The 24,061-nt window shown below is 41.6% G+C and overlaps 1 protein-coding gene and 1 long non-coding RNA gene across 6 annotated transcripts in view; one reads left to right on the top strand and one right to left on the bottom strand.

Annotated features, from left to right (window-relative positions):
* The window catches only part of LOC141987148 (uncharacterized), a 50,253-nt gene extending 46,181 nt beyond the window's left edge, over positions 1–4,072 (bottom strand). The window contains exon 1 of the long non-coding RNA XR_012639452.1: positions 3,780–4,072. This is a non-coding gene — a long non-coding RNA (uncharacterized LOC141987148). The remainder of the gene's footprint in view (positions 1–3,779) is intronic.
* The window catches only part of UNC13B (unc-13 homolog B), a 400,249-nt gene that overhangs the window by 201,755 nt on the left and 174,433 nt on the right, over positions 1–24,061 (top strand). Inside the window, exons 1-2 of one of the 5 annotated variants that reach the window (XM_074952214.1) lie at positions 4,754–4,799; positions 16,616–19,207. The exons of the other annotated variants lie outside the window; for them this stretch is intronic. Of the exons in view, the coding sequence (XP_074808315.1) occupies positions 16,858–19,207 (2,350 nt within the window). The 5' untranslated portion in view covers positions 4,754–4,799; positions 16,616–16,857. Of the gene's footprint in view, positions 1–4,753; positions 4,800–16,615; positions 19,208–24,061 lie in introns of those variants that run through there. 5 annotated transcript variants of the gene reach the window in all.

Genomic DNA, 24,061 nt, shown 5'->3' with positions numbered 1-24,061 from the left:
AGTCGTTGTGGAGGTAATTACCAAGCTCCAGCAATTCAAGCCCTTTTTGGTCAGGCTTCAGACTAGGTCGTGGCCCTGGTGCCACTGATAGATGGTCTCCTTGTGGCTGTGGAGAAGAGGATAAACCTGAATGCTTGTACTGCTGGATCATCTACAACCTTTGCTGCAGTACGTTATTAGGTGGAGGAATTGCTTACTTTACAATTTTATAAGTAATTCGGTGCTTTACTCTACAGGAAGCTGGAATGACATGGAAAGATAACAAGAAATTTTTTAAAAATAGAATAATATAAACTGAATACACATCAAAGCATTTGGCCTTGATTTCTCAATTCAGTTTTATCAGTTTTAATAATTCCCTACTGGCTCAGGTTTTAATTTTAGCCCAGCAGTGAATGAAAAAAAAAGTTATTTAAAGTAAGTAGAAATTTAATTTTTCTGCAGGAAGGTAAATAACTGACTGCAGTGAACCCTGATAACTGACTGCAGTACCCTGGATGTAAAGTCTATGCTATCTCCTGGGCTGTTTAGTCAGATCTGAGTTGCAGCTGTCTGGCCTTATGTGGAAAGTATTATTTCTGCCAATGTCCACCCTCCAACAAATAAAAAACCCAACCAGGCTTTAGGCAGAGACATTCCCCAGGTTCTCAAGGAGGAATAGTTTCTTCTGCTGCTTGGTTAACTTCTTTTCCATTATTTCATAGCCATGTTTCAAGATTTTGGTCTGCAGTTCTGAGGTTCACATCTGTCTCTGTTCACTGGAACTCTCATTAGAGTCTCAGTATTTGCTGTCATTTCATTCCTCAGCACCCTGCAGTCATTGAAGGACTCTCTTGTCCTCTAATGTTAACTGGTGGCAGCTGCCCACTGTCCATTAGTTAGTCCTAAACCATGTAACATCACTGAAATTCTATTTCATATGCTAATCTTTGAAAGCTCGGGGTGCAGAGACCATCCTTCTAGTTATCCCACTCCCTTCAGAGCTCTCAAACCCTGACCAAAAGGACATTGTCGTCTCCCATTATGCTTTTCTCATATTGCCTCTTGAGTGCTGACAGCTCCTGCCAACTAGGGAGTGAAGACTGAATCAGATCTGAACCTGGGTTGATTTAAATGGTTATACAATACTAGGACCGGGTCCCCTATGCTGGAGTCTTAAGAAATAAGAAATGATATGCATGCTGAAAGGCTCCATCTTACAAATGTTTACCAGGAGCTGGACACATTTTCTAATAGTCAATGAGAAAATTATGCTCAATTGTGATACTTTCAGGTTAGTTATTGTAGCCTTGTTCCCCTGGGAAAACATTTTCATTCTGTCCTGGATTTGTGTGCTGAGCTTTGAAGATGGTTAATGCTATAGAAATCTTGGATTGTATTTCATTTATTTACTCCTCTAGGTAGTTTTCAGCATGGGTAAATGGACTTCGAGCTTCATCTGAAAGTCATAGCACAGTATTCGGTGCATTTAGTATTAATCATTTCTATTACAGTGTAACTCAGTGGCCTCAATCAGATCAGGGCCTTATTATCTGCGGATTATTTGCGGATGGTACTAAACTGGGAGGAGTGGTAGATATGCTGGAGGGCAGGGATAGGATACAGAGGGACCTAGAGAAATTGGAGGATTGGGCCAAAAGAAATCTGATGAGATTCAATAAGGATAAGTGCAGGGTCCTGCACTTAGGACGGAAGAACCCAATGCACAGCTACAGACTAGGGACCTAATGGCTAGGCAGCAGTTCTGCGGAAAAGGACCTGGGGTTACAGTGGACGAGAAGCTGGATATGAGTCAGCAGTGTGCCCTTGTTGCCAAGAAGGCCAATGGCATTTTGGGATGTATAAGTAGGGGTACAGCGAGCAGATCGAGGGACGTGATCGTTCCCCTCTATTCGGCATTGGTGAGGCCTCATCTGGAGTACTGTGTCCAGTTTTGGGCCCCACACTACAGGAAGGATGTGGATAAATTGGAGAGAGTCCAGCGAAGGGCAACAAAAATGATTAGGGGACTGGAACACATGACTTACGAGGAGAGGCTGAGGGAACTGGGATTGTTTAGTCTGCAGAAGAGGAGAATGAGGGGGGATTTGATAGCTGCTTTCAACTACCTGAGAGGTGGTTCCAGAGAGGATGGTTATAGACTATTCTCAGTGGTAGAAGAGGACAGGACAAGGAGTAATGGTCTCAAGTTGCAATGGGGGAGGTTTAGGTTGGATATTAGGAAAAACTTTTTCACTAGGAGGGTGGTGAAACACTGGAATGCGTTACCTAGGGAGGTGGTAGAATCTCCTTCCTTAGAAGTTTTTAAGGTCAGGCTTGACAAAGCCCTGGCTGGGATGATTTGATTGGGGATTGGTCCTGCTTTGAGCAGGGGGTTGGACTAGATGACCTCCTGAGGTCCCTTCCAACCCTGATATTCTATGATTCTATGATTCTATCCTGGTGCTGCACGAATACATAGGAAACATCATGGTTCCTGCCTCAAAATTCCCACCTACAAAATGCAGCAGGTGAGAACAAAGAGAGGCAATGAGCGAGGAAGGGTATGGGTAACAGCGATAGGGACATGTGGCTACTTAGAGCAGCTATGTGCAAAATTTGCAGAATCTCATTTTACTCTCATAAAACAGATGTTGTCCGGAATCCCTGCTGTCCAGCCATAATCAGCTGACATTTTTGCTGTAGGCAGTGAGGTAAGGTGTAAGTGTTGGGCTTGGAAGAAGGCAGGGCAGGGCTTTATGGCTTAGTCTGGGTAGTTATTCCATGCAATAAGGAGCACAATGGAAGAAAGCACACAGGTTTTTGTGGAAGAATTGGTAAAGTAAATGCTCAAGGCTGGAATAGCTAAAAGAATTAGGTGCGTGGGTGAATATACAAAAAGGTTCAAGACCAAGTAAATAGAAGATGAGCAGACAGGAGGGGCTAAGATTGAGATTTTCAAAAGCTCCTAAGTCACTTTGAAAACGTCACCATTTAGCGTGTGAAGAACTTTACAGATGCTGCATCAGTGAGTTGTTCCCCCATCAGAACTGAAGTGCCGTGGGGAAACCTGCACAGCTCCTGCTCCATACTCCAAGCTCTGAAGAGTGTTGCTCACTCAATGGAGAACCAGAACCAAGAGAGGGAGGGTCTAATGTGAAGTACCTAAAAGTATAAACATGAGCTTGCAGTGGATGTGGTGGAGAAGGGAGATCCAATGGAAGAATTGGAAGAGTAGGATTAATGGCTAGAACAGGAGGCTGGAAAGGCTAGCAGCAGTATTTTGAATAGACCAGTGGGGAACAAAGTCAGTGTCTGAGGAAGACCTTTTAAATTAAGTACTTCACTTCTCACAAAGTTAGGTTTTTTATTCTATACTGGGGAATGAGTAGAAGAGAAGTCTTGAAGTTTCAAAATAAATTAAGAAAATCATAGTTGTATATATTACACCCCCATGTCCTTTCTATTGGGTGCATGTGTGTGTTTTAACAAAGTGATTTTTATTTTTGGAAGCAGGAGATCAACATGCATGTCTTTTGAGTCCTGAATTCCTCAGACTTTTAACAGAATTGATACAGTCCTCTGCTGTAGGATGTAAGATGATTTTTATGACTGAGCTGCCTTCCAAGGGTGACGACATCTCTTGCAGCTAAATTAGGGTGGGTGGACAGTAGATGCTGCTGCTAATAATAAAAAAATAATCTGGGGGAAAAAATTTTCTTGCAATTGAGTAATTGCAGTTATCCCCAGCCCCCATATCTCCCCCCACACAGAGTTTTACAGAGCTACCATAGACTCACCCTGAGAGCTTTTCCAGTATGTCAGCCCGCTGTGCTGTGCTGTCTTCTCTCATGATTCCAGAAGAGTGTATTTGGTTTATTGTCAGATTGGTTCCATCAATTTCCATTTCCTTCTGAATGGATAATAACATGAAGAATCATTTCAAGTCCAGGAGTGTTGGTGTGTGAGGGAGAGAGGGAGGGTAGGGTGTTATGCGTAAGGCTTTAGGCAGGAAGCAGCCGAAGAGGAGGAGTAGAAGTAGCAATCGCTGCACAGCTTTCTCTCTGCCTCTTTTAAGTACAATATTTTCTGTTGAGTCACAACTGAAGATACAGTTGAAGTTTGACTGCACTTGGTGCTGGCTGGAAAAGGGAAAAATGAATTATGTTGCTGAACTAAGAAATTTCTTTTGAGGAATCCTCCTTGAAACTGACCGGATTCTGTGGATTTGTGGCTTTACATTTGTTGCCTTCTGTTGTTTTTCACTTTGGATATTTAGCAGCTGTCTGCATTTTTTAAATGTCTTCAACTTTACACTATTCTGTATCCCAGGGTTGAGGTAGAACAGGATACTTGAGATGCCTTTTACAATAGCATCTCCTTCCCAGCAACCTGTGACGGGACACCAAGAATTATGTGTTTATAATCTACATTGTGAAAGTTCATTGTCTGGCTAACCTGTAACAAGATTACAAAACCTTCCAGATTTGCTTCTTCTGTCAGAATATGCTGTTGTGCTTTATAGTTTTCTATTAATTCAGTGAATTTCCTTTTAATTTAACCTTTTATTTTTGTTTGAAGGAGTAAGGTAAGTGATTGGAACAGGTGAATTTGCTAAATGTAAACTTAAATTTGCCAGCAAGTACTAAAGTTTATTGGGTCCAAGGAAAACTGCTGTGTATTTTTAAGCTGATTTATATATATATATATTCCTTATTTATGTAATATATTTTGGTGATATTACCCTGCAGATACAGTAGAACCAACAGAAGCTTACAGGAGTTACACACGTGCATTGAGAGGAGAACCTACTCCATAATGTGTGTATTCATACGCTTTATATTTTTACTATCTATACTCATTTATTGAAGGAGTCTTTAGCATTGGTATAGTTGAAGGTTGTGTCAGTGTTTATTCTGAATATCTTTGAGTTAGGAGGGTTTATATTTCTGCTTGAACTTGGCATCAAAGATCTTTACTAAGGGAATAGTTGAGGGGAAAGTTTTGTTTTGTTTTGTTTTGTTTTTAAATTAGAAAATAATTTTAATTTGATCACTTGAAAAGTAACTGGTTTGAGTAACTCAGTTAATGGTTTCAGATTCTTCTATGAATGCCAGTCACAGAAAAGGGCTCCCTTTTTAAAACCTGAAAATGTTTGCCATTGGCCTAATTTCATGGGTTGAAGAGCTTGTGAGCTGGCAAGGGGAGATGATGACTGGCATGAAGCAAGCATCAGGGATGCTGTACAGGCTTGTGAATCAGAGCAGATGGTGTGACAATTTCAGATATCTTCTCACCTTCTATTTCTGCCCCTTTTTTATGGGCGACTCACTATTACTAATGCAGAAAGCCTTTCTGAGATGAATTTCCAGACTTAAAAAAGACTGGCAATGCTATTTATCTTTACATACAAAGGAAGAAACCTTAAGAAAGAAATCTTGTTCAGTTTGAGCGCTCTTGGACTAAAATCCTTTTTGGCTGAGGCTTAGCAGGATGAGCTAAAAAGCAAGCATGTTCCATCAACTTTATATGATCTCTTTCATAATTCATCTAAATGGCAATGGCTGCTGTTTGTCCCCTTAAATTGATCTAGACAGTCTTAAGTGGGCTTAATAATTTATTAAACCCCACCCCCTCATTGTAATGAAGTGTTCATTTCAATTCCCTTGCAAAGGAACAAATCCCTCAGCCCATTTTGAGGGTGGGATAAATCCCAGGAAGAATTACTGAGCAGGTTAGAGCTTGGCCAGGGATATGAGCTAGTGCCAGTCGTTACCTCCAGCTGTGATAAGTACTGTTTAACACACAAGTTTGCATCTCCTAATTGCATCATTTTGGACTACCCAGCATTACCTACCATCTCCAACTGTGATTGACCTTGTAACCCACACAGTTCTCCACATGCATTGACAGCAAGCTGGAAAATCAGTTCCATGCCCTTTCAGGGAGCAATTCCAGTTCTGAGAAAAATCTTACTTCTCCTCTTTCATTCTCGTGGCTATTGTCAGAAACACTGGGGCTGCCTGGGAACTCAAACTGTTCGCTCTGCTCTCTTTATGGAAGCCAGTCTGTCATTTAGACTGCAAATGGGAGAAAGGTACAGCCTGTAACAATTCTCTTACTTGAAACAGAACACTTAGCATCCTTTAGTCGTTTCATGACGGTGCCTCTCTCTCTCATTGAAAGATATATCTAGGTTATTTGGAAGCACTGCATGTGCATTCTACCTTGGATGTAACTGGAATGTTCAGAAGTAGTTTCAATGACCCAGTAAGTAGCTTCCTAAATTCTGGAATCCCAGGATACTTGTGTTTCAGTTGTTTGTGTCATTTCCTTTCAACCTGGCTTGTCAGTTGTAGTGCTTGGTCACTAGGGTTCTGATTTAGGTATGTCTGCTTTAAAGAAAACTTTCATCTCTGATCAGATTACAATGCTCCTAGGTTGTCATTTTTACCTAAGCTCTGTTTGAGGGACCTGATTTATCCAGTCTGGTGAAAAATTCAATATACTTTAACATGAAGATTATGAAAATAAGAGAGCTGCTGAAATTAATTCCACTTAATCTGCTGTTCGTATTCAAACACTTGACTGCCCCACTTGCTACTGTATATCGGTAGAAGTAATTTTGCATGAGAATATGAATAAATAATCAAGGTTTTCCTCTTGTTTCTCAGGGCAGCCTTCTCATCCTCTTACCCTGTGCTGTGTCTTGGAAAGGCATTCTCAGGTCTGAAAGTATACTTTAGGATTTGTTGTTTACTCGGGGTCAGGCATGAGTTACAGTGGTAAAACTCAAACCTGTCACTTTCATAGTGAGTGGCATTCAGCCCATTCCCATCTTTTAACTCCATGACAGCTCCGTTCCTTTGACTCTTGTCTACAAGTTGCTCATTTTTGGCCACTAACGAGCAGGACATCCTTACCCTCTTAATACATGTATTGCTTTACCACTCCCATCTTTGCTCCCTCTAAACCTCACACAAACAGCAATGTTAAAAGAATATTAGGGTTGCACAGTTAAGCTCCCAAAAGTGAGGACATGCGAGAGATAGGGAGGATGGTCCAGTGGGCATGCCGCTAGGTTGGGAGTAGGAGACGAGGTTGGCTTGTCCTTGTGCACAAAAATGTCCTGAACTGTTTTTCACATTTTCCAAACAAATCCATTCTTGGGCAAACCCCAGACCTGGAAAACGTCCTCCCGAAACGTTTCAGAAAGGGCTGAGGAACTGCAAATGGTGATTAGAACAGAAACAGTTTGGAACTGTAACAGTCACTGCAGTTCTTGCTCTTATACAGTAACAAACACTATTATTATTAAAAAAGGAACTGACGTGTATAATAAAACTGTCTCTCACAAGCCCTTACTTATAATGTTGCTCTTTCTCATACTTTGTGCAGCATCCACCATTCTTTCACTTTGATTATAAATGCTATGGGCATGTTCCCTTTTTAAAATTCATCTGTAAAGTGCCGTGCACATCTTCTCTGTCACTTCAGTAGCAGTAATGTCCTCCAGGTGAACGAGTTTTCAGATTATTCTCTCTTTTAGCAGTACTTAGTGCTGCTGCCATGAATCCAGACTCACTGAGCTGTGTAATTTTTTTAAAAAGTAATTCGTATTATGACTCTAAAACAAGTGGCAATTTCTATTACTTATTGGAAAATCAAGTTTTGGAAGAGAAGAGGTGCTAGAAAAAAGCAAAGAAATACGAAGTTGCCTCCCTCAAGCGCTGCCTAATCAAAGCCTCAACCTTTTCTTGTCAATTAAAATGTAGCCTGCCAGTCTCCAGAGATGGCACTGCCAGCAACATTGCCTGTAACTGTTCCACACCTCTCAGTCAGACCCCGTTGTTTGGGTCTTTATTGAAACCCTTTCAGCAATGAGTGTATTTAAGATTCTATAAAAATTCTCAGGAGGAAACAATGTTGCAGCATGTAGAAGAGTGCTGGCGAGAGGTTGCTATGGCAGCCTTAACTATGAGATTGCTTTCTCTTGTTCATGTCAAAATCTTGCAGTTACAAAGTGTCCTGCATTTCAGCAGGTATTTCTTTACATTTACTGATGAGGTAACGTATCAATTATTTCACCTCATTGCTTTTCTTATTTAATTGTTAGCACAGGTAATACAGAGCTTTAAGCATTTTCAAATACGTTTCATGTGAAGTCAGATACCGTGGCTCAGGGTGCATTCTGTGGGAGCCCTGGTAGATGAGACTGTTCCAAAATATTTCTCCTCCACTGGAATTTGTTGCCCTCTTTGAGCCCCTTCACCATTCTAGTGTTGCCTTGATCATCTTTCATCACATTCAGACTAAGAGTCTTTTAACTGTATTGGGGAACTGGGGTGGGAGGTACGTCTTAAAGTACCAGGCTTCTGAAAGCTTCTTGGTCAGGTGAAGTGGGGTCTGAGGACACATTCTGGCAATGGCTTAGCAACAGCAAAGAATAGGCCGCATTCACTAGGACTGACTTCTCTTTCCTGGAGCCACTCGGTGCTGCTGGAGAAAGATGCTGTAAAGCTGCTCCTCACGCTCTGCACTGTATCCGTGCAATGGTTGACAGAGGGACTGAGCTGGGGTGAAGTCAAAGCCACCGCTCAGCCCAAGTTTCAACGAGGTGTTTTCCCTTGGGGAAAGCCAAGATCCTCAGAACTGCACTGTGAATGTAAAGCCCTTGTATGTCCCCGAATGTCGAGCATGAGTCTCATCATTGCATCTATTCGTTTTCTTCTTTGGACCTTTTACACTTTTGTTTACCACCCCAGTGTGCTTATTGCTTGTGTCCCCCTGATTTTCACTCCTGCTTGTTCTGCTGTTGTATATCTATAGGGCCAGAAGAAAATTAATTTGTGGCATTCATACATTATGGGGAGACATTCAAAGACTGAAATGGGAGCTAGGTACGCAACTTCCATTGGCTTTCACGAGTGTTAATTCACCTCATTCCTCAACGTTTTCACTTTTTAAAAAGTTTGTCTTCATCCCTGTAGAGCTCAAAAAATCTGGAGAGATTTTGCTCAGACTTTGGCCAGAGGTGAATTTTTTGGTAAGTTTGAGTGGTGACTTCCACCATATGACACATGAAGCAGAGTATCCATCTAACAAGGGGCCCTGCTATATCTAGAAAAAGGTCAGGGTGCAAATATTTTCTCTCCTTAGAGACTAGGCCTCCTGTTAGTTGTACTGGTGTTGGGTCAGACAGTAGAGGTTTCAGCTGTGTCCCTCAGTTCAGTTCATCATGATTTGGTCATTGGTCTTATCATCCAGGTCTAGATTGGTTTTCCAGGAATTCCAAGTTCTTTCTGATTTCTCATTTGCAGTGGCATAGGCTCACTCTTGGATGCATTAGTTGCTGGCAAGAAATGGTCTTCATTTATAGTTCTTAAACTCCTTTGGGTGTATTTAGTCTGGAGTTGTGGCTGAGCTTGTGAGGTCTTACACTCAATTTGATGGCATCTGTCTCTGGTACGGTGGAGCGCACATTGGAATTGGGGGACAGTAGTATAGTGGGAGATGGACATGGGGATACAGAGCCCATGTCTGTAAGATGGGGTGAATGGAGAGTCTGAGTGGGCCCACAAAGCCCCTGTCAATGGGAGATAAATGGTTTTGGGGGAGGGAGGAACAGGGGATACACAGAAGCCCCTGGCATGAGGGAGGCGGTGGGAGGGTGATGCACAGGGAGCTTGTGGGGAAGAATGGAGGGATGCAAGGAGCCCCCGGTGAGTGCAATGAGCTTGGCCTGTAGAAGCAACAGAATGTATGACCTGCTAGCCTGAAAGGGGTAAGATACTTTCTTCCCAGTGGCAACGTTTCATTGAATCCTGTTTGCCTCTGGATGAAACTGAAAGGTTTTACCTTCTGTGTTTCAGTAGGATGAAGTGGTATATGAATTGTCTTTGAAACCTATGAATGGAGTTCTCCCTCAGCTTGAGCAGACCTTCCTGTGTTCTGCTCTGGCCACTTCATAGCAGTCTTTTGGGAAATACCTCTTTCATGTCTGTTCTTCCTGGGAAAAGCTGGCTAGTCATTATTTGTTCCTGAAGTCAAGTTAATTCCTTTCTTCCTTACTTTGACAAATTGCCACTCCATAATGAGAATCCTTAGGTATATGTGTAATTACACAGTTCTGTGGTGTTTGCACTGGACTGGCATCTTTGGAGCTGTTGCAGTTTCTTTAGTAAGGGCTTGTCACAGGGCCCAATCACTGCAGGTGGCGCCTGCTGCTGGCCTCTGTGGCGATCAGCTCTTTCCAGGTCCAGTTCCCCCCACTTTTACTGCTCGCTGCACTCCGTGCGACTCAGGAAACTGTCTTCGTGACTTGGCTCTCCAGCCAGTCCTTGGCCCTCGTCTTTTCCTTCCAGTGTATCAGTGTCTTTCCATACCAACTGTTTGAGGCAGTCTCCTCATGCACTGCCCCGAGGATGCTGGTAGGGGAACCCAGGCCCGCTCACTGCTCCAGGTTCCATTACAGGGACCCTATACCTGCATCGGTGGCCTGCTTTCCCTTAGACCCTGTTGCTCCTTCCCTGGACTCCTTCCTACAGCTTCTGGCTCTCCCCTCTCTGGGTGTACCAGCTCAAATGCCCTCCTCCCAGGGCGTAAGTGCAGACAACTGCACTCTGTAGCCTGAAACATGTCTCCCCACTCCCACAGAGTGACTGTACACTACAACTCTGCAGCCTCTTTCTGTTGCCAGCCTCTTGGCTTTATCCTAACCCCACCTCCTTTCTTCTTAGCTAGGCTCTGTTGTTACCATTCAGGGGATTACTTAGACCACCTAATTCCACTCACTTATGCCCTATCTGGTTAATTAACCCCTTCCAGGCTGGTGTGTGGTGAACACCCTATCACGGTGCTCCACTAGAAAAAAGCCCCATGTAATGATCTGCTGCTCTTCAGTGTATTACAATAGTGTTTCAGCCACAGACAGATGAACTGAAAGCAAATTCCAGCTTTCATTGTTTTTTGGTATCTAAAGGAACAATCATTAAACCACTGTGGCAGTGTTATAGCTGGATGCAAAGGAACACACTGTGGTGAACACCAAGCATAGTGAGGGAGTCTTTGCAACACAGAAATCCTTCTCCCCATCATTAAAGAGAAATAGTTTTACACAGCAGAAAATCTTCGGCATTAACATCACTATCTGTGTATGAATCATAGAATCATAAACTCATAGACTTCAAGGTCAGAAGGGAACATTATGATCGTCTAGTCTGACCTGCACAATGCAGGCCACAGAATCTCACCCACCCACTCCTGTAACAAACCCCTGACCTATGTCTGAGCTATTGAAGTCCTCAAATCGTGGTTGAAAGACTTCAAGGTGCAGAGAATCCTGCAGCAAGTGACCCGTGCCCCACGCTGCAGAGGAAGGCGAAAAACCCCCAGGGCCTCTGCCAATCTGCCCTGGAGGGAAATTCCTTCCCGACCCCAAATATGGCGATCGGCTAAACCCAGAGCATGTGGGCAAGACTCACCAGCCAGACACCCAGGAAAGAATTCTCTGTAGTAACTTAGATCCCACCCCATCTAACATCCCATCACAGGCCATTGGGCATATTTACTGCTAATAGTCAAAGATCAATTAATTGCCAAAATTAGGCTATCCCATCATACCATCCCCTTCATAAACTTATCAAGCTTAGTCTTGAAGCCAGATATGTCTTTTGCCCCCACTGCTCCCCTTGGAAGGCGGTTCCAGAACTTCACTTCTCTGATGGTTAGAAACCTTCGTCTAATTTCAAGTCTAAATTTCCTGATGGCCAGTTTAAATCCATTTGTTCTTCTGTCCCCATTGGTACTGAGCTTAAATAATTCTTCTCCCTCCATGGTATTTATCCCTTTGATATATTTATAGATAACAATCCTATCTCCTCTCAGCCTTCTTTTGGTTATGCTAAACAAGCCAAGCTCTTTGAGTCTCCTTTCATAAGACAGGTTTTCCATTCCTCGGGATCATCCTAGTAGCCCTTCTCTGTACCTGTTCCAGTTTGAATTCATCTTTCTTAAACATGAGACCAGAACTGCACACAGTATTCCAGATGAGGTCTCACCAGTGCCTTGTATACCGGTACTAACGCCTCCTTATCTCTACTGGAAATACCTCGCCTGATGCATCCTAAGACCGCGTTAGCTTTTTTTCATGGCCATATCGCGTTGGCGGCTCATAGTCATTCTGTGGTCAATCAATACTCCGAGGTCCTTCTCCTTCTCTGTTACTTCCGAGTGATGCACCCCCAGTTTATAACAGAAATTCTTGTTATTAATCCCTAAATGCATGACCTTGCACTTTTGCCTATTAAATTTCATCCTATTACTATTACTCCAGTTTACAAGGTCATCCAGATCTTCCTGTATGATATCCCGGTCCTTCTCTGTATTGGCAATACCACCCAGCTTTGTGTCATCCGCAAACTTTATTAGCACGTTCCCGCTTTTTGTGCCAAGGTCAGTAATAAAAAGATTGATTAAGATTGGTCCCAAAACCGATCCCTGAGGAACTCCACTGGTAACCTCCTTCCAGCCTGACAGTTCACCTTTCAGTGTGACCCGTTGTAGTCTCCCCTTTAACCAGTTCCTTATTCACCTTTCAATTTTCATATTGATCCCCATCTTTTCCAATTTAGCTGCTAATTCCCCATGTGGAACTGTATCAAATGCCTTACTGAAATCGAGGTAAATTAGATCCACTGCATTCCCTTCATCTAAAAAATCTGTTACCTTCTCAAAGAAGGAGATCAGGTTGGTTTGACACGATCTACCTTTTGTAAAGCCATGTTGTATTTTGTCCCATTTACATTGACCTCAATGTCCTTAACTACTTTCTCCTTCAAAATTTTTTCCAAGACCTTGCATACTACAGATGTCAAACTTAACAGGCCTGTAGTTACCCGGATCACTTTTTTTTCCTTTCTTAAAAATACGAACTATGTTGACAATTCTCCAGTCATACGGTACAACCCCTGAATTTACAGATTCATTAAAATTTTTTGCTAATGGGCTTGCAATTTCATGTGCCAGTTCCTTTAATATTCTTGGGTGAAGATTATCTGGGCCCGCCAATTTAGTCCCATTAAGCTGCTCAAGTTTGGCTTCTACCTCGTATGTGGTAATATCTACCTCCATATCCTCATTCCCATTTGTTGTCTTACCATTATCCCTAAGCTCCTCATTAGCCTTATTAAAGACAGAGGCAAAGTATTTGTTTAGATATTGGGCCATGCCTAGATTATCCTTAACCTCCACTCCATCCTCAGTGTTTAGCGGTCCCACTTCTTCTTTCTTTTTCATCTTATTTATATGGCTATAGAACCTTTTACTGTTGGTTTTAATTCCCTTTGCAAGGTCCAACTCTACATGGCTTTTGGCCTTTCTCACTTTATCCCTACATGTTCTGACCTCAATAAGGTAGCTTTCCTTGCTAATCCTTCCAATCTTCCACTCCTTGTAGGCTTTCTGCTTTCTCTTAATCACCTCTCTGAGATGCTTGCTCATCCAGCCTGGTCTACAACTCCTGCCTATGAATTTCCCCCCCTTTCTTGGGATGCAGGCTTCTGATAGTTCCTGCAACTTTGACTTGATATGTATGATACTTGGCTCATGTACATAAGAAGCCACAACTTTTGATCTTTACTTTCTTCTGCCCCACAGAGAGACTAACACTCTACATTGTAAATCTCTGTAACTGTGCCTGAGTAATTTAAAAATTGTTAGTGTTTAAAAAGATTATTCTTAAGTGACTTGAAGAGGTAACTACGTAATTGATGGAGAAATATAGCCTGAACAAACGTTATTTCCTAGGTCAGTGCAGCTCCCTGAGGGAGTAGTTAAATCGTAAAAAGAAAAACGCTACATTTTTTATGGGCTAAGGCCTGAACACTTTCACTTTATTAAACCAAAACATTTTTTCCTAAGAAGAGTGCAAAAAAATTATGAAATGGGAGAACTTTTATCTTTCAGCATAACTCTGTCTGACTAGCCTCTTTAGAGGTGAATGTTACATTTTGGAATGAAAACTACATTGGGATGCTAAATTCCACCAATGGAATAATACGATTTATAAACTGAAGTGCTGATACAACTGTGGAAGTATCCTTCCAGTATACACAACCTTAATTATGGCAAAGTAAATTGATCTAATTAATACAAAGGTGAGTGTTGGCAAGCATTGCTTTGTCCAGATGCAAGGAATCCTCCCTCCTGAAGAAAAGCAGAAGGGTAAAACCAAAACCAAAATGTATTAATTGAAAATATTAGAAAATGGTTAATAAAAATGAGAATGTTATATGAAAAAGTGGACCAGTTATAGTCGTGGGGTGTAGTTAGAGGGGGATGTATTATGGGAACGAGTTTCATAGCCCAGTTTTGCTGTAGACATATAGAGCTCTGGATAGGTACTTTGTAAATTGAAATAAGTAAATACTTTTTTTGATTTTTTTTTAAAAGATACATCTTCAATGAACTTCGGGTTTGCCCCTCATTCTATGAAAGGGCTCCCACTGACTTCAGGGGACCTTGGGTCAGGCCCTAATACAGGCCATAACCTCAGTGCAAATAAAACTTAAGCATTTTGATACTCCTGTGCTTAGTACACTGTATAGCCACATAATGCGAGATATATGGGATCAGTTACTGGGCCCACTCTCTTGGCTAGGAGTACTGCAGAGCAAGTACATGCTACTCTCCAAAGGAGGTGGGGTGTAGTGTGTTTACAAAGACCCCCTGGGAAAAGCTCAGATTGTGATTCGTTATGCAAGCAGTTGACCTGGTGCTGCTCAGCTAAGTAGCATCAAAATGAAGCAAAGGGAGATTGGAGTCCCCTGTTGTGGATTGAATCGTGTATGAGACCCATAGCAGTTGTGCCAAGCACCAGGTTAGCTTTGTGTTGAGCTTTCAGGATGGAGATTAAGTGCTTGTGTAAAGTGTAGGAGAGGCTTGAGTTTACTCTGCTGGTAATTCAAAAGAAGAAGAGAAGCTCCCTTTAACTCTCCCTTCCCCTGCTTTTACAGAAGAATTCTAGACTTTCCACTCAGAGGTAATGACATTACAGTAAGCCTTCATTCTCAGGAACTGGTGTATGGGCTAAAACTGCACCCCAAAGGCTTTATTTGTTGGTAAAAATATTAATACTTAGGCAGTAGCGGGACTTCCAGAAGCTGGGACTGGACGACGGGAGATTAATCTCTCAATAAATCACGCTGTTCTGTTCAGTCCCTCTGAAGCATCTGGCACCAGCCACTGTTGGAGACTGGAGACTGGGCTAGGTGGACCATTGCTCTGACCCAGTATGGCCATTTTTATGTTGTGCTCAGTAATTCATTATGTGCTGTTTGTCCCAATGCACTGTGGAATTATTTTTGTTTAAAATTGTTCTAGGACTGAATATTTATTAGAAAATGAGAGGCATTTAGTATCGCTCCTACACTGACCAGCTGTGCCACATGCTGTCCTGATTAGAGCACATGCCTAGGAGAGAAGGGATAGTACAGCGGTTAAGGCACTAGCCTGAAGATTAGGAGACCTAGATTCAATTCCCTGTTCGACACATACTTTGTGTGACCTTGAGCGTGTCTCTCACTGCCTCGGTTCCCCCACCTGTAAAATGGGGATGCTGAGGCGACACTAAGGGCTTGTCTACATGGCAGATCACTGTGCAGCATGTCAGGGTGTGAATCTACAGTGCACTGATGGCACTCCGAGACTCTCAGCATGCTGCAGCAGTGTCCATGAGGGACTGTAGAGTCACACTGCTTTAGAGTCACACTCTGGTTTGCTGCTCAGTACCTTGCTGTGGAGACAAGCCCCAGGACTGTGTGGTGCTCAGATATTACGCTAATGGGGGTCAGACGAGCCTTAAACAGATAATATAGTGTTAATTTCCTTTCTGGGGGATGGGTTTGATCCTGGAATGATCCAGTGTAAAATCCAGAGAACTGGAATAAGAATGACATCATCCTGTCAGCTCAGTCAGTTTGTTCATAATCTGTATATGGCATATATTAAATGTAGGTTAATGTGGGAGCTTGTAAGCTTTTCATGTTTCTTTAGTGTTACTTTCTTATTTTAACATTTATTAAAATAATGAAAAAGTTTTATAGTCCCAAAACTATCATCCAGTCTCTGCTGCTGCATTATGTCAATCTCAGTGATTCCTTGGGGATGCTGATACTGAGCAAATTTAAACTTGATCTTACTTCCCTTTGAAGCAAGAAAGGGTGAAGATGGTGGGCCCAGGGAGAAGGGACACCTGCAGAAAGAGAATCCTTCGTATTTCGGGGACAGAATTTTGTATTCAGAAGGGGTAGCTACTTTTGTGGGATTTGCAGTTGTAGCCGTAGAAAAGGCATGGTCACACATTGACTTGTCAGAGGGCTTTGGATTCTTTGGTATTTTTTTTCCTCCTTGTGGAAAGGGAGGTAGAGAGGGAGAGACACTTGCTTTATTAAAGAATGCCTCACGTAGAACTGGTTGTCAGTTCAACAGCTGAAATAAGTGCATTATGGTAGGAACATTTGAAAGAATAGATCCTCTTTCTAACTGGCTTTATGTGGATGCGATTACTTTTTATTATATGCGGAAAATTGCCTTGTATTTTCTGATTGGAATGCAATATTTTCCTCTCTTTTGGTAGCTGCTCCATGAAAGAATAAACCCTGGATGTGCGTGTGCGCGTTGGGCAGTGACTGATGTATGCTTGTACTGCTATATTGTACTATGGAGAAACACAGGTGCAGCTGCTGCTGATGTTTGTTAGCAGTAGATTGAAAAGGCCGGAACACGATATTCTTCTTCTGCACAGAAAATCTGTTCTAAAAACTCTTGGCCAGGAAGCAATTCGAGAAGCAAAGACTCCACTTGTATCTGAGGGACAAAATGAAGAGACTTCTGCAAGGCCAAGTAAATGAGATCTCAGTGAGTCCGAGTCACCAGCTTTCCCCAGTAGAAATTGAAACAGACATGTATGTTTGTGGGATAAAGAGGAAATCCACAAGCACTGAATTTTCTCCTAATGGAGTGGGCTTTGCTCAGGACAGGAGAAATGGTTCTGGGGAGATGAGTGACGTCTGTGTTGGTGAGGTGGAACTTAACTGGGATGGCTGTGTAAAAATACCATGCTCAGTTCAACGGAATCAGCAAGACTTAGGGGGAATATCATCTGAGGGTACTATGCAGCCTATTTGTCAGAGCAAGGGTGTAATATCTGAGGGGCAGGACCTTTCTACCCTTAGTATTACCATGAGTTGGAGAGAGAGCACTGAGAATGAAAATAAGCTTCCAGCATACAACAGTAATAGCCTTCCACCAAGAGACCATTCTGCAGATGTGATTGAGTACATTGTTAAAGAGTTACAGGGGATAAGTCGCATCCAGACAGAGATTGCAGAACTCCGGCAACACCTTACCTTGATAAAAGGCTCAGTGGATGAAGTGTCCAGCTGTGTAGACACGGTCTTGAGTGAGATAGAAGGCTTACAGAGTGGTTCCACTGCCAAAACCTCTCACATTGCACACACCAGGGAGGCATACAGAGCTGTACGCAAGGAAGAACCAGTGTTATACTTTTATGGTATCCCAGAACAAGATGGTGAAAACACTATGGAGCTCATTTGCAGCTTTTTGTCTGAGTACTACTGCTTGAATGGTATCCAGTGTAGTAAGTACATAAAAGATGCTTATAGGTCAAACGCAACTCCAGGCAAACAGTTAGTACCAAGACCAGCAATTGTGAAACTTGCAAACCCTGAACAAAGAGATTTCATTTTACAGAAGTCTATTCTCATGCAAAGCACGGGGGTCAGGGTTGTTGCTAGCGAAGAGGAAAACCAACAGACTGGCCAAAGGGGCTGCCGAGCAGATCCACTCTCATTACTGCAGCCTGGCCTCGAGAAAAATCACTGGAGCTCTCTGAACTGTGATGAAGAGGCTCAAAGAACTGGTGGTGATGGGCACCTTCAAACTGAATCTTACCAGGTTAGGTACAAAAACACAAGTAGAAAAACACAGTGTCTAGGGGGGAGAGTTGGTTTTACACACAAGTCAACCTTAGCTAAGAAAAGTAACTTGATCTCTGAACTCGAGGTAAAAATGGGGCAAGTATCGCAAATTATAAACAATTGTAATGAGCAAACTTCACAAAAGAGTGACTCTCCTCTGCCTGTTCTCCATGTTTCCCACACACCTCAGCAAACTCTTCAGGTGACTCGTTTGCCCAAAACAGATGAAGGAAATTCCTGCCACTCCCCAGAGACCTCAGATCACACCAGCCATATACATGCTTTATGTGATGGAAGAGAACTTGGGCTTGACACTGAAAATGTGACTAAGAACTGCTCTTCCCCTTTAGAGGAGGACAAAGCTGAGGGAATAACTACAGGAGAAAATGAAATGGACTGTAACACCATGCTCGAGTTCCTCAGTACGGAGCAAATAAATCTTCTCTTGGAAGATCAGTCTACGGGTGCTACAACTGTAAGCAGTGTTCACACAGCAGATAAACTAGCTGATAGTAGTGATACGCTGAAAGATATGGTCCAGATAGATCTGAATGACCAAGACCAAACTGACCAGGTCTTCAGGGATGTGTTGGAAAATTCCCAGTATTTTCTTGACCATTCCCAGGATAACATTGATCTTGTGGACATGAAGTTTTATACTAACAAACTTGGGAAAGCTATTCATCATTTTAGATCAGCTCTACAGGTGGTGTTTCACAAGCTGGAGACCAGTGACTCTGAAGTCCTCCTGGAAAATGGTACCAGCTTCCAAATGGAACATGATGGTAGACTTACGCTGAGTGGTGCAGGTGTCTGTGGTAGCTCTGATAACTTTACAGAAAGCCCCCCCAGTCAGTCTTCCGAGAGCCAGGCCAACACATCTGCAAACAGTGAAGCTGTAGTTCAAATGCAATTTGTTCCTTCTAGGCTTCCACCTGTCCCTCATGAGTCTCCTGTCCCTAGTTTGGTGTTGAGTTCTGACTCGGAGATTTATACTGGACAGTCCCTACCTTCTGGTGAGATGGTGACAGATGCTAGCTCTCTACCTGAGCAAACAAAGGAGTACAGACCCATGAGCCTTGAAAAGGTGTGTGCAGAGACTATCTACCTGAACAAGTGCATCAACAACTTCAAAAATGTGCTAAGGGAAAAAAGACAAGTGCGTAGGAGACTTTTAAAGGACCTCGCACAGGAAGCAAGCTTGATTTCGACTGATGAAATGAGTTCAGGTATATTAAAAAGTTTTAATTTTTTTTCTAAAGTCTACTATTACTATAGCTGGATATGCAATATTTAACTCGGTGGTTGAACTACTTATTAAAATGCTTTATAGGTGATTTGTAAATGGTTACAGATACAAAGTACATATGATGTAACAATACTGAGTCAATTAAAAAAACAAACAAAAAAATCCGCAATAAGCAATCTATACCATATGCTAAAATTCAAACTATGTAATAATGCATTACTGAAATTGCTGTAAAATGGAATACAAATGATCAGGCTTCATATTCTTTTTGAGGATCCTAGTCATGTATCTCCAAAATAGCAGGTGTTTTGGGGTTTTTTGTGTCGTCCTCTGTGACCAGGTTCTTTCCCAAGTTACAGTAGTTACAAAATCCAGTAAGAAAGTGTTTTTCAGCTATCAGTACTTAGACTTGCCAGTTTCAGGATTGGAACTGTTTAGTAATGAATGGGTCCACGCTTCTCCAGGTGGCTCCATCAGTGATTAGTAGAACAGTAAATGTTAAACTAGCCCCTGTGTGCCATGCTTACAGTGAAATGACGGGTGAAGCTGAAGCCCATGTGCATGGATAGTATGATTTTACGTTTCTGTAATTTTTCTGAAAGATCTGTCCATGAGGTGAGACCCCATGGAAATATTCCACTATTGCTAACAAGGATTTGGGAGCCCTAATGTAGACAGGTCACCGACTGTTACAAATGCTTTAAACATTCTGTTGGTTTGATCTGCTCTGGCGCAGCATTAACATCAACTGGGGTAGCCAGATACCCGTCTAGGCGAAGGCTCCCGTACTGGTGGTGGAGATGAACTTGTGGTAGCAGTGGTAGGGATTAAAAATAAAATCCCTTAACATCGACAATGGCCTTGGCTTTGAGATTAAGATTGTAAATATAACCAGTACCAGAGATCGAAAGTAAATAGAGGATAGTGTTTACTAATGGTGCCCATGCACTCAGTGTACTGAATAAGTAAACAGTAATGTCTGTGTAAATCACTAAATTTCCTCACCGCTTGGTTCTCATGTAAGACTGCATTATGTTATTGGAAGGGGAGGTAACAAACATACAGAGTCAGATACTCAGTTGGTGAAACTGGTGTAGCTGTGTTGACTTCAGTGGGGCTGTGCTGATCTCCCCCAGCTGAGAATCTGGCCCATAGAGCTGACCTATTAACAATGATCTGGTAAAATGAAGCCTTGCAATCCTCACTGTGTCCAGACCTCTAACCTAGTCTAGTTAGAAGTCAGGGGATAAACTTTCTTAACCTCAAATCACTATAAAGCCCGGGAAATGTTGGTGAGTTGTAGGGTGGAGGGGCTTCTATATTCCAGAGACTGATGGAGGCAGCATGTGTCTGAACCCTGTTTTGAAATACCTATTGATTTCCTTATTTTAACTCATTGTGATTTATCTACAATAGCTTTTTTCATTTTTCCTTTTGTAGTAAGTCATAAAAAACTGTTCAGAATAAAGAAAAGGAGTACTTGTGGCACCTTAGAGACTAACCAATTTATTTGAGCATAAGCTTTTGTGAGCTACAGCTCACTTATGCTCAAATAAAATGGTTAGTCTCTAAGGTGCCACAAGTCATCCTTTTCTTTTTGTGAATACAGACTAATACGGCTGTTACTCTGAAACCTGTTCAGAATAAGGAACTGTTCAGTACATCAGGAAATGAATGCCCTTTCCCCTTCCCAAAACAGTTCTCCGTCTCAAGTCTTAATTTCCCTATGGCTTTGAACCATGTTTTTCCTCTATCACAGAATCATAGAATATCAGGGTTGGAAGGGACCTCAGGAGGTCATCTAGTCCAACCCCCTGCTCAAAGCAGGACCAATCAAAGCACTTATCAATCAATATTTGACTTCAGTAGTAGGTAACCTTCTCCAATGATGTAAATTACGCTGTTTTAAATTAATAGTTCACTTTTTTGTTTCATGTGTATTCTTTATTGGAGGATTTATTAAAACAGAATGTTGTGATATGTGTTGCCTCAAGCATGAAAAATCGTTCTAAGAGTCTGTGCTTAGCACTTACCAGTTTGTTTTTCAAGGGAACACTCAAAAAACTTTCAAGATGACGGGGGAATATCTCTTTGAAAGATGTTTTCTAAAACTGTTAATTTTATTTCATACAAAAATAAATGTCCCTACTCTCTTTGTTTTCACCTTTTTGGATTTCAAGGTGCTCAGCATCTTCAGATCCAGAAAGTATGGGGAAGAGGGAGTGCTTTACAATAGAATTTATTTTATTATGTCGAGCATTAGGATATAACCAAAACATACAATCTTTAGTTCTGCTGGTTTTATTGTTTGCAGTTGTGCAACTAAAGTTTAAGCAATTTATGATGCCCAGATAAGTATAGTATAGTATAGACTAGGGCGGTCAAGCGATTAAAAAAATTGCGATTAATCGCACGATTAAAAAGATTAATCTCGCGATTAAAAAATAATAGAATACAATTTATTTAAATATTTTTGGATGTTTTCTACATTTTCAAAAATAATTTCAATGACAACACAGAGTACAAAGTGTACAGTGCTCACTTTAGATTTATTTTTGATTACAAATATTTTCACTGTAAAAGAGTATTTTTCAATTCACCTCCTACAAGTACTATAGTGCAGTCTTTGTCATGAAAGTGCAACTTACAAATGTAGATTTTTTTGGTTACATAACTGCACCCAAAAACTAAACAATGTAAAACTTCAGAGCCTACAAGTCCACTCAGTCCTAATTCTTGTTCAGCCAATTGCTAACACAAACAAGTTTGTTTACTTTTATGGGAGTTAATGCTGCCCTCTTCTTCTTTACAGTGTCACCAGATAGTGAGAACAGGCATTCGCATTGCACTTTTGATCCTGGCATTGCAAGGTATTTACGTGCCAGATATGCTAAACATTAATTTGTGCTAAAATTCATGCTTTGGCCACCATTCCAGAGGACATGCTTCCATGCTGATGACACTCGTTAAAAAAATGTGTTATTTAAATTTATGACTGAACTCCTTGTGGGAGAACTCTATGTCCACTACTCTGTTTTACGTGCATTCTGCCATATATTTCATGTTATAGCCGTCTCAGATGATGACCCAGCACATGCTGTTCATTTTAAGAACACTTTCACTGCAGATTTGACAAAACACAAAAGGTACCAATGTGAGATTTCTAAAGATAGTTACAGCACTTGACCCAAGATTTAAGAATCTGAAGTGCCTTCCAAAATCTGAGAGGGACGAGGTGTGGAGCATGCTTTCAGAAGTCTTAAAAGAGCAACACTCTGATGTGGAAACTACAGAACCCGAACCACCAAAAAAGAAAATCAACTTCTGCTAATAGCATTTGACTCAGATAATGAAAATGAACACGAGTTGGTCCGCATTGCTTTGGATTGTTATCAAGCAAAACCCATCATCAGCATGGATGCATGTCCCCTGGAATGGTGATTGAAATATGAATGGACATATGAATCTTTAGTGCATCTGGCATGTAAATATCTTACGACGCCAGCTACAACAGTGCCATATGAATGCCTGTTCTTGCTTTCAGGTGACGTTGTAAACAAGAAGCAGGCAGCATTATCTCCTGCAAATGTAAACAAACTTGTTTGTCTGAGCGATTGGCTGAACAAGAAGTAGGACTGAGTGGACGTTTAAAATTTTAGAGCCTGCATTGTTTTATTTTTGAATGCAGCTTTTTTTATACATAATTCTACATTTGTAAGTTTAACTTTCATGACAAAGAGATTGCACTACAGTACTTGTATGAGGTTAATTGAAAAATACTTTTTTTACAGTGCAAATATTTGTAATAAAAAATAATATACACTTTGATTTCAATTACAACACAATACAATATATATGAAAATGTAGAAAAACATCCAAAACTATTTAAATTTCAATTGGTAGTCTGTTCTTTAACAGTGCAATTAAAACTGTGATTAATTGCGGTTAATTTTTTAATCACGATTAATTTTGAGTTAATCGCGAGTTAACTGCGATTAATTGACAGCCCTAGTATAGACATATCACAGTGTTCAAATCCCGATAGTAGGCAGTGTGGTCTGGAGGAAGGAGAGCGTGCTTGAGTGTCAGCACTCTTGGACTCTAGTCTGACTCCGACATGGGCTTCTTAGACAACTTTACATGTCCCTGCAGCTCCCTGCCTTCATTTCCCCATGTGTAAAATGGGGATAATACAGCATAGTGATGATGTAAAGATCAATCAGTGTTTGCACAGTGCTTTGCATATGTAAAGGGGCATCAAAGAGGTAAATTATTATTACAGTTGCTCTAGTACATCAGGTGTAGTATGTGTTCTTGGTGCAGGAAACTGAAGTGTTTTGAGGGAGGCTTGGCATGAGCAAAGGAAGTGAAACTGGGTAGAAATCAGATGTAGGGAGGAGCAGACTTTTTTTTGCAAAATAGTCTGGAACATGAGGGCAAAGCTTGAAGTTGATGTGGAAGTGGAGAGGAAGCTAATGAAGTGAGGGGAGGTGGTCAGAACAGGAGGAGAGGGGGAGATGGGTTTGGCCCCAGTGTTCTGAATAGCGTGGAGCCAGTTAAGGATGATGTAAGGAGGCCACATCGGTTTGCAGTAGGCGAAACGAGAAGATGATGAAGGTTGTGGCCAAGGTCTTAGAGGGCATGAGAAAGTTAATCATAAAATCTGTTCTATTAAAATGAGATTGATCTGGTGTTTTTCTCAGGAGATGTTATAATAGAGAAGAGGAGCTGCTTTGAGGTGCTGTGGTGCTCTGTCTTCACTACACTTAGCTTATTATAGATTTCTGAGTCAAACCCTGTTTTTCAAGGTCACCATACTCAGAATGCAGTGAAA

This window comes from Natator depressus, chromosome 5 (assembly GCF_965152275.1).
Source record: "Natator depressus isolate rNatDep1 chromosome 5, rNatDep2.hap1, whole genome shotgun sequence".
NCBI classification, from domain to species: Eukaryota; Metazoa; Chordata; order Testudines; family Cheloniidae; genus Natator; species Natator depressus.
Note: the sequence above shows the minus strand (reverse complement) of the source record. Positions and strands in the feature narration are given on the sequence as shown.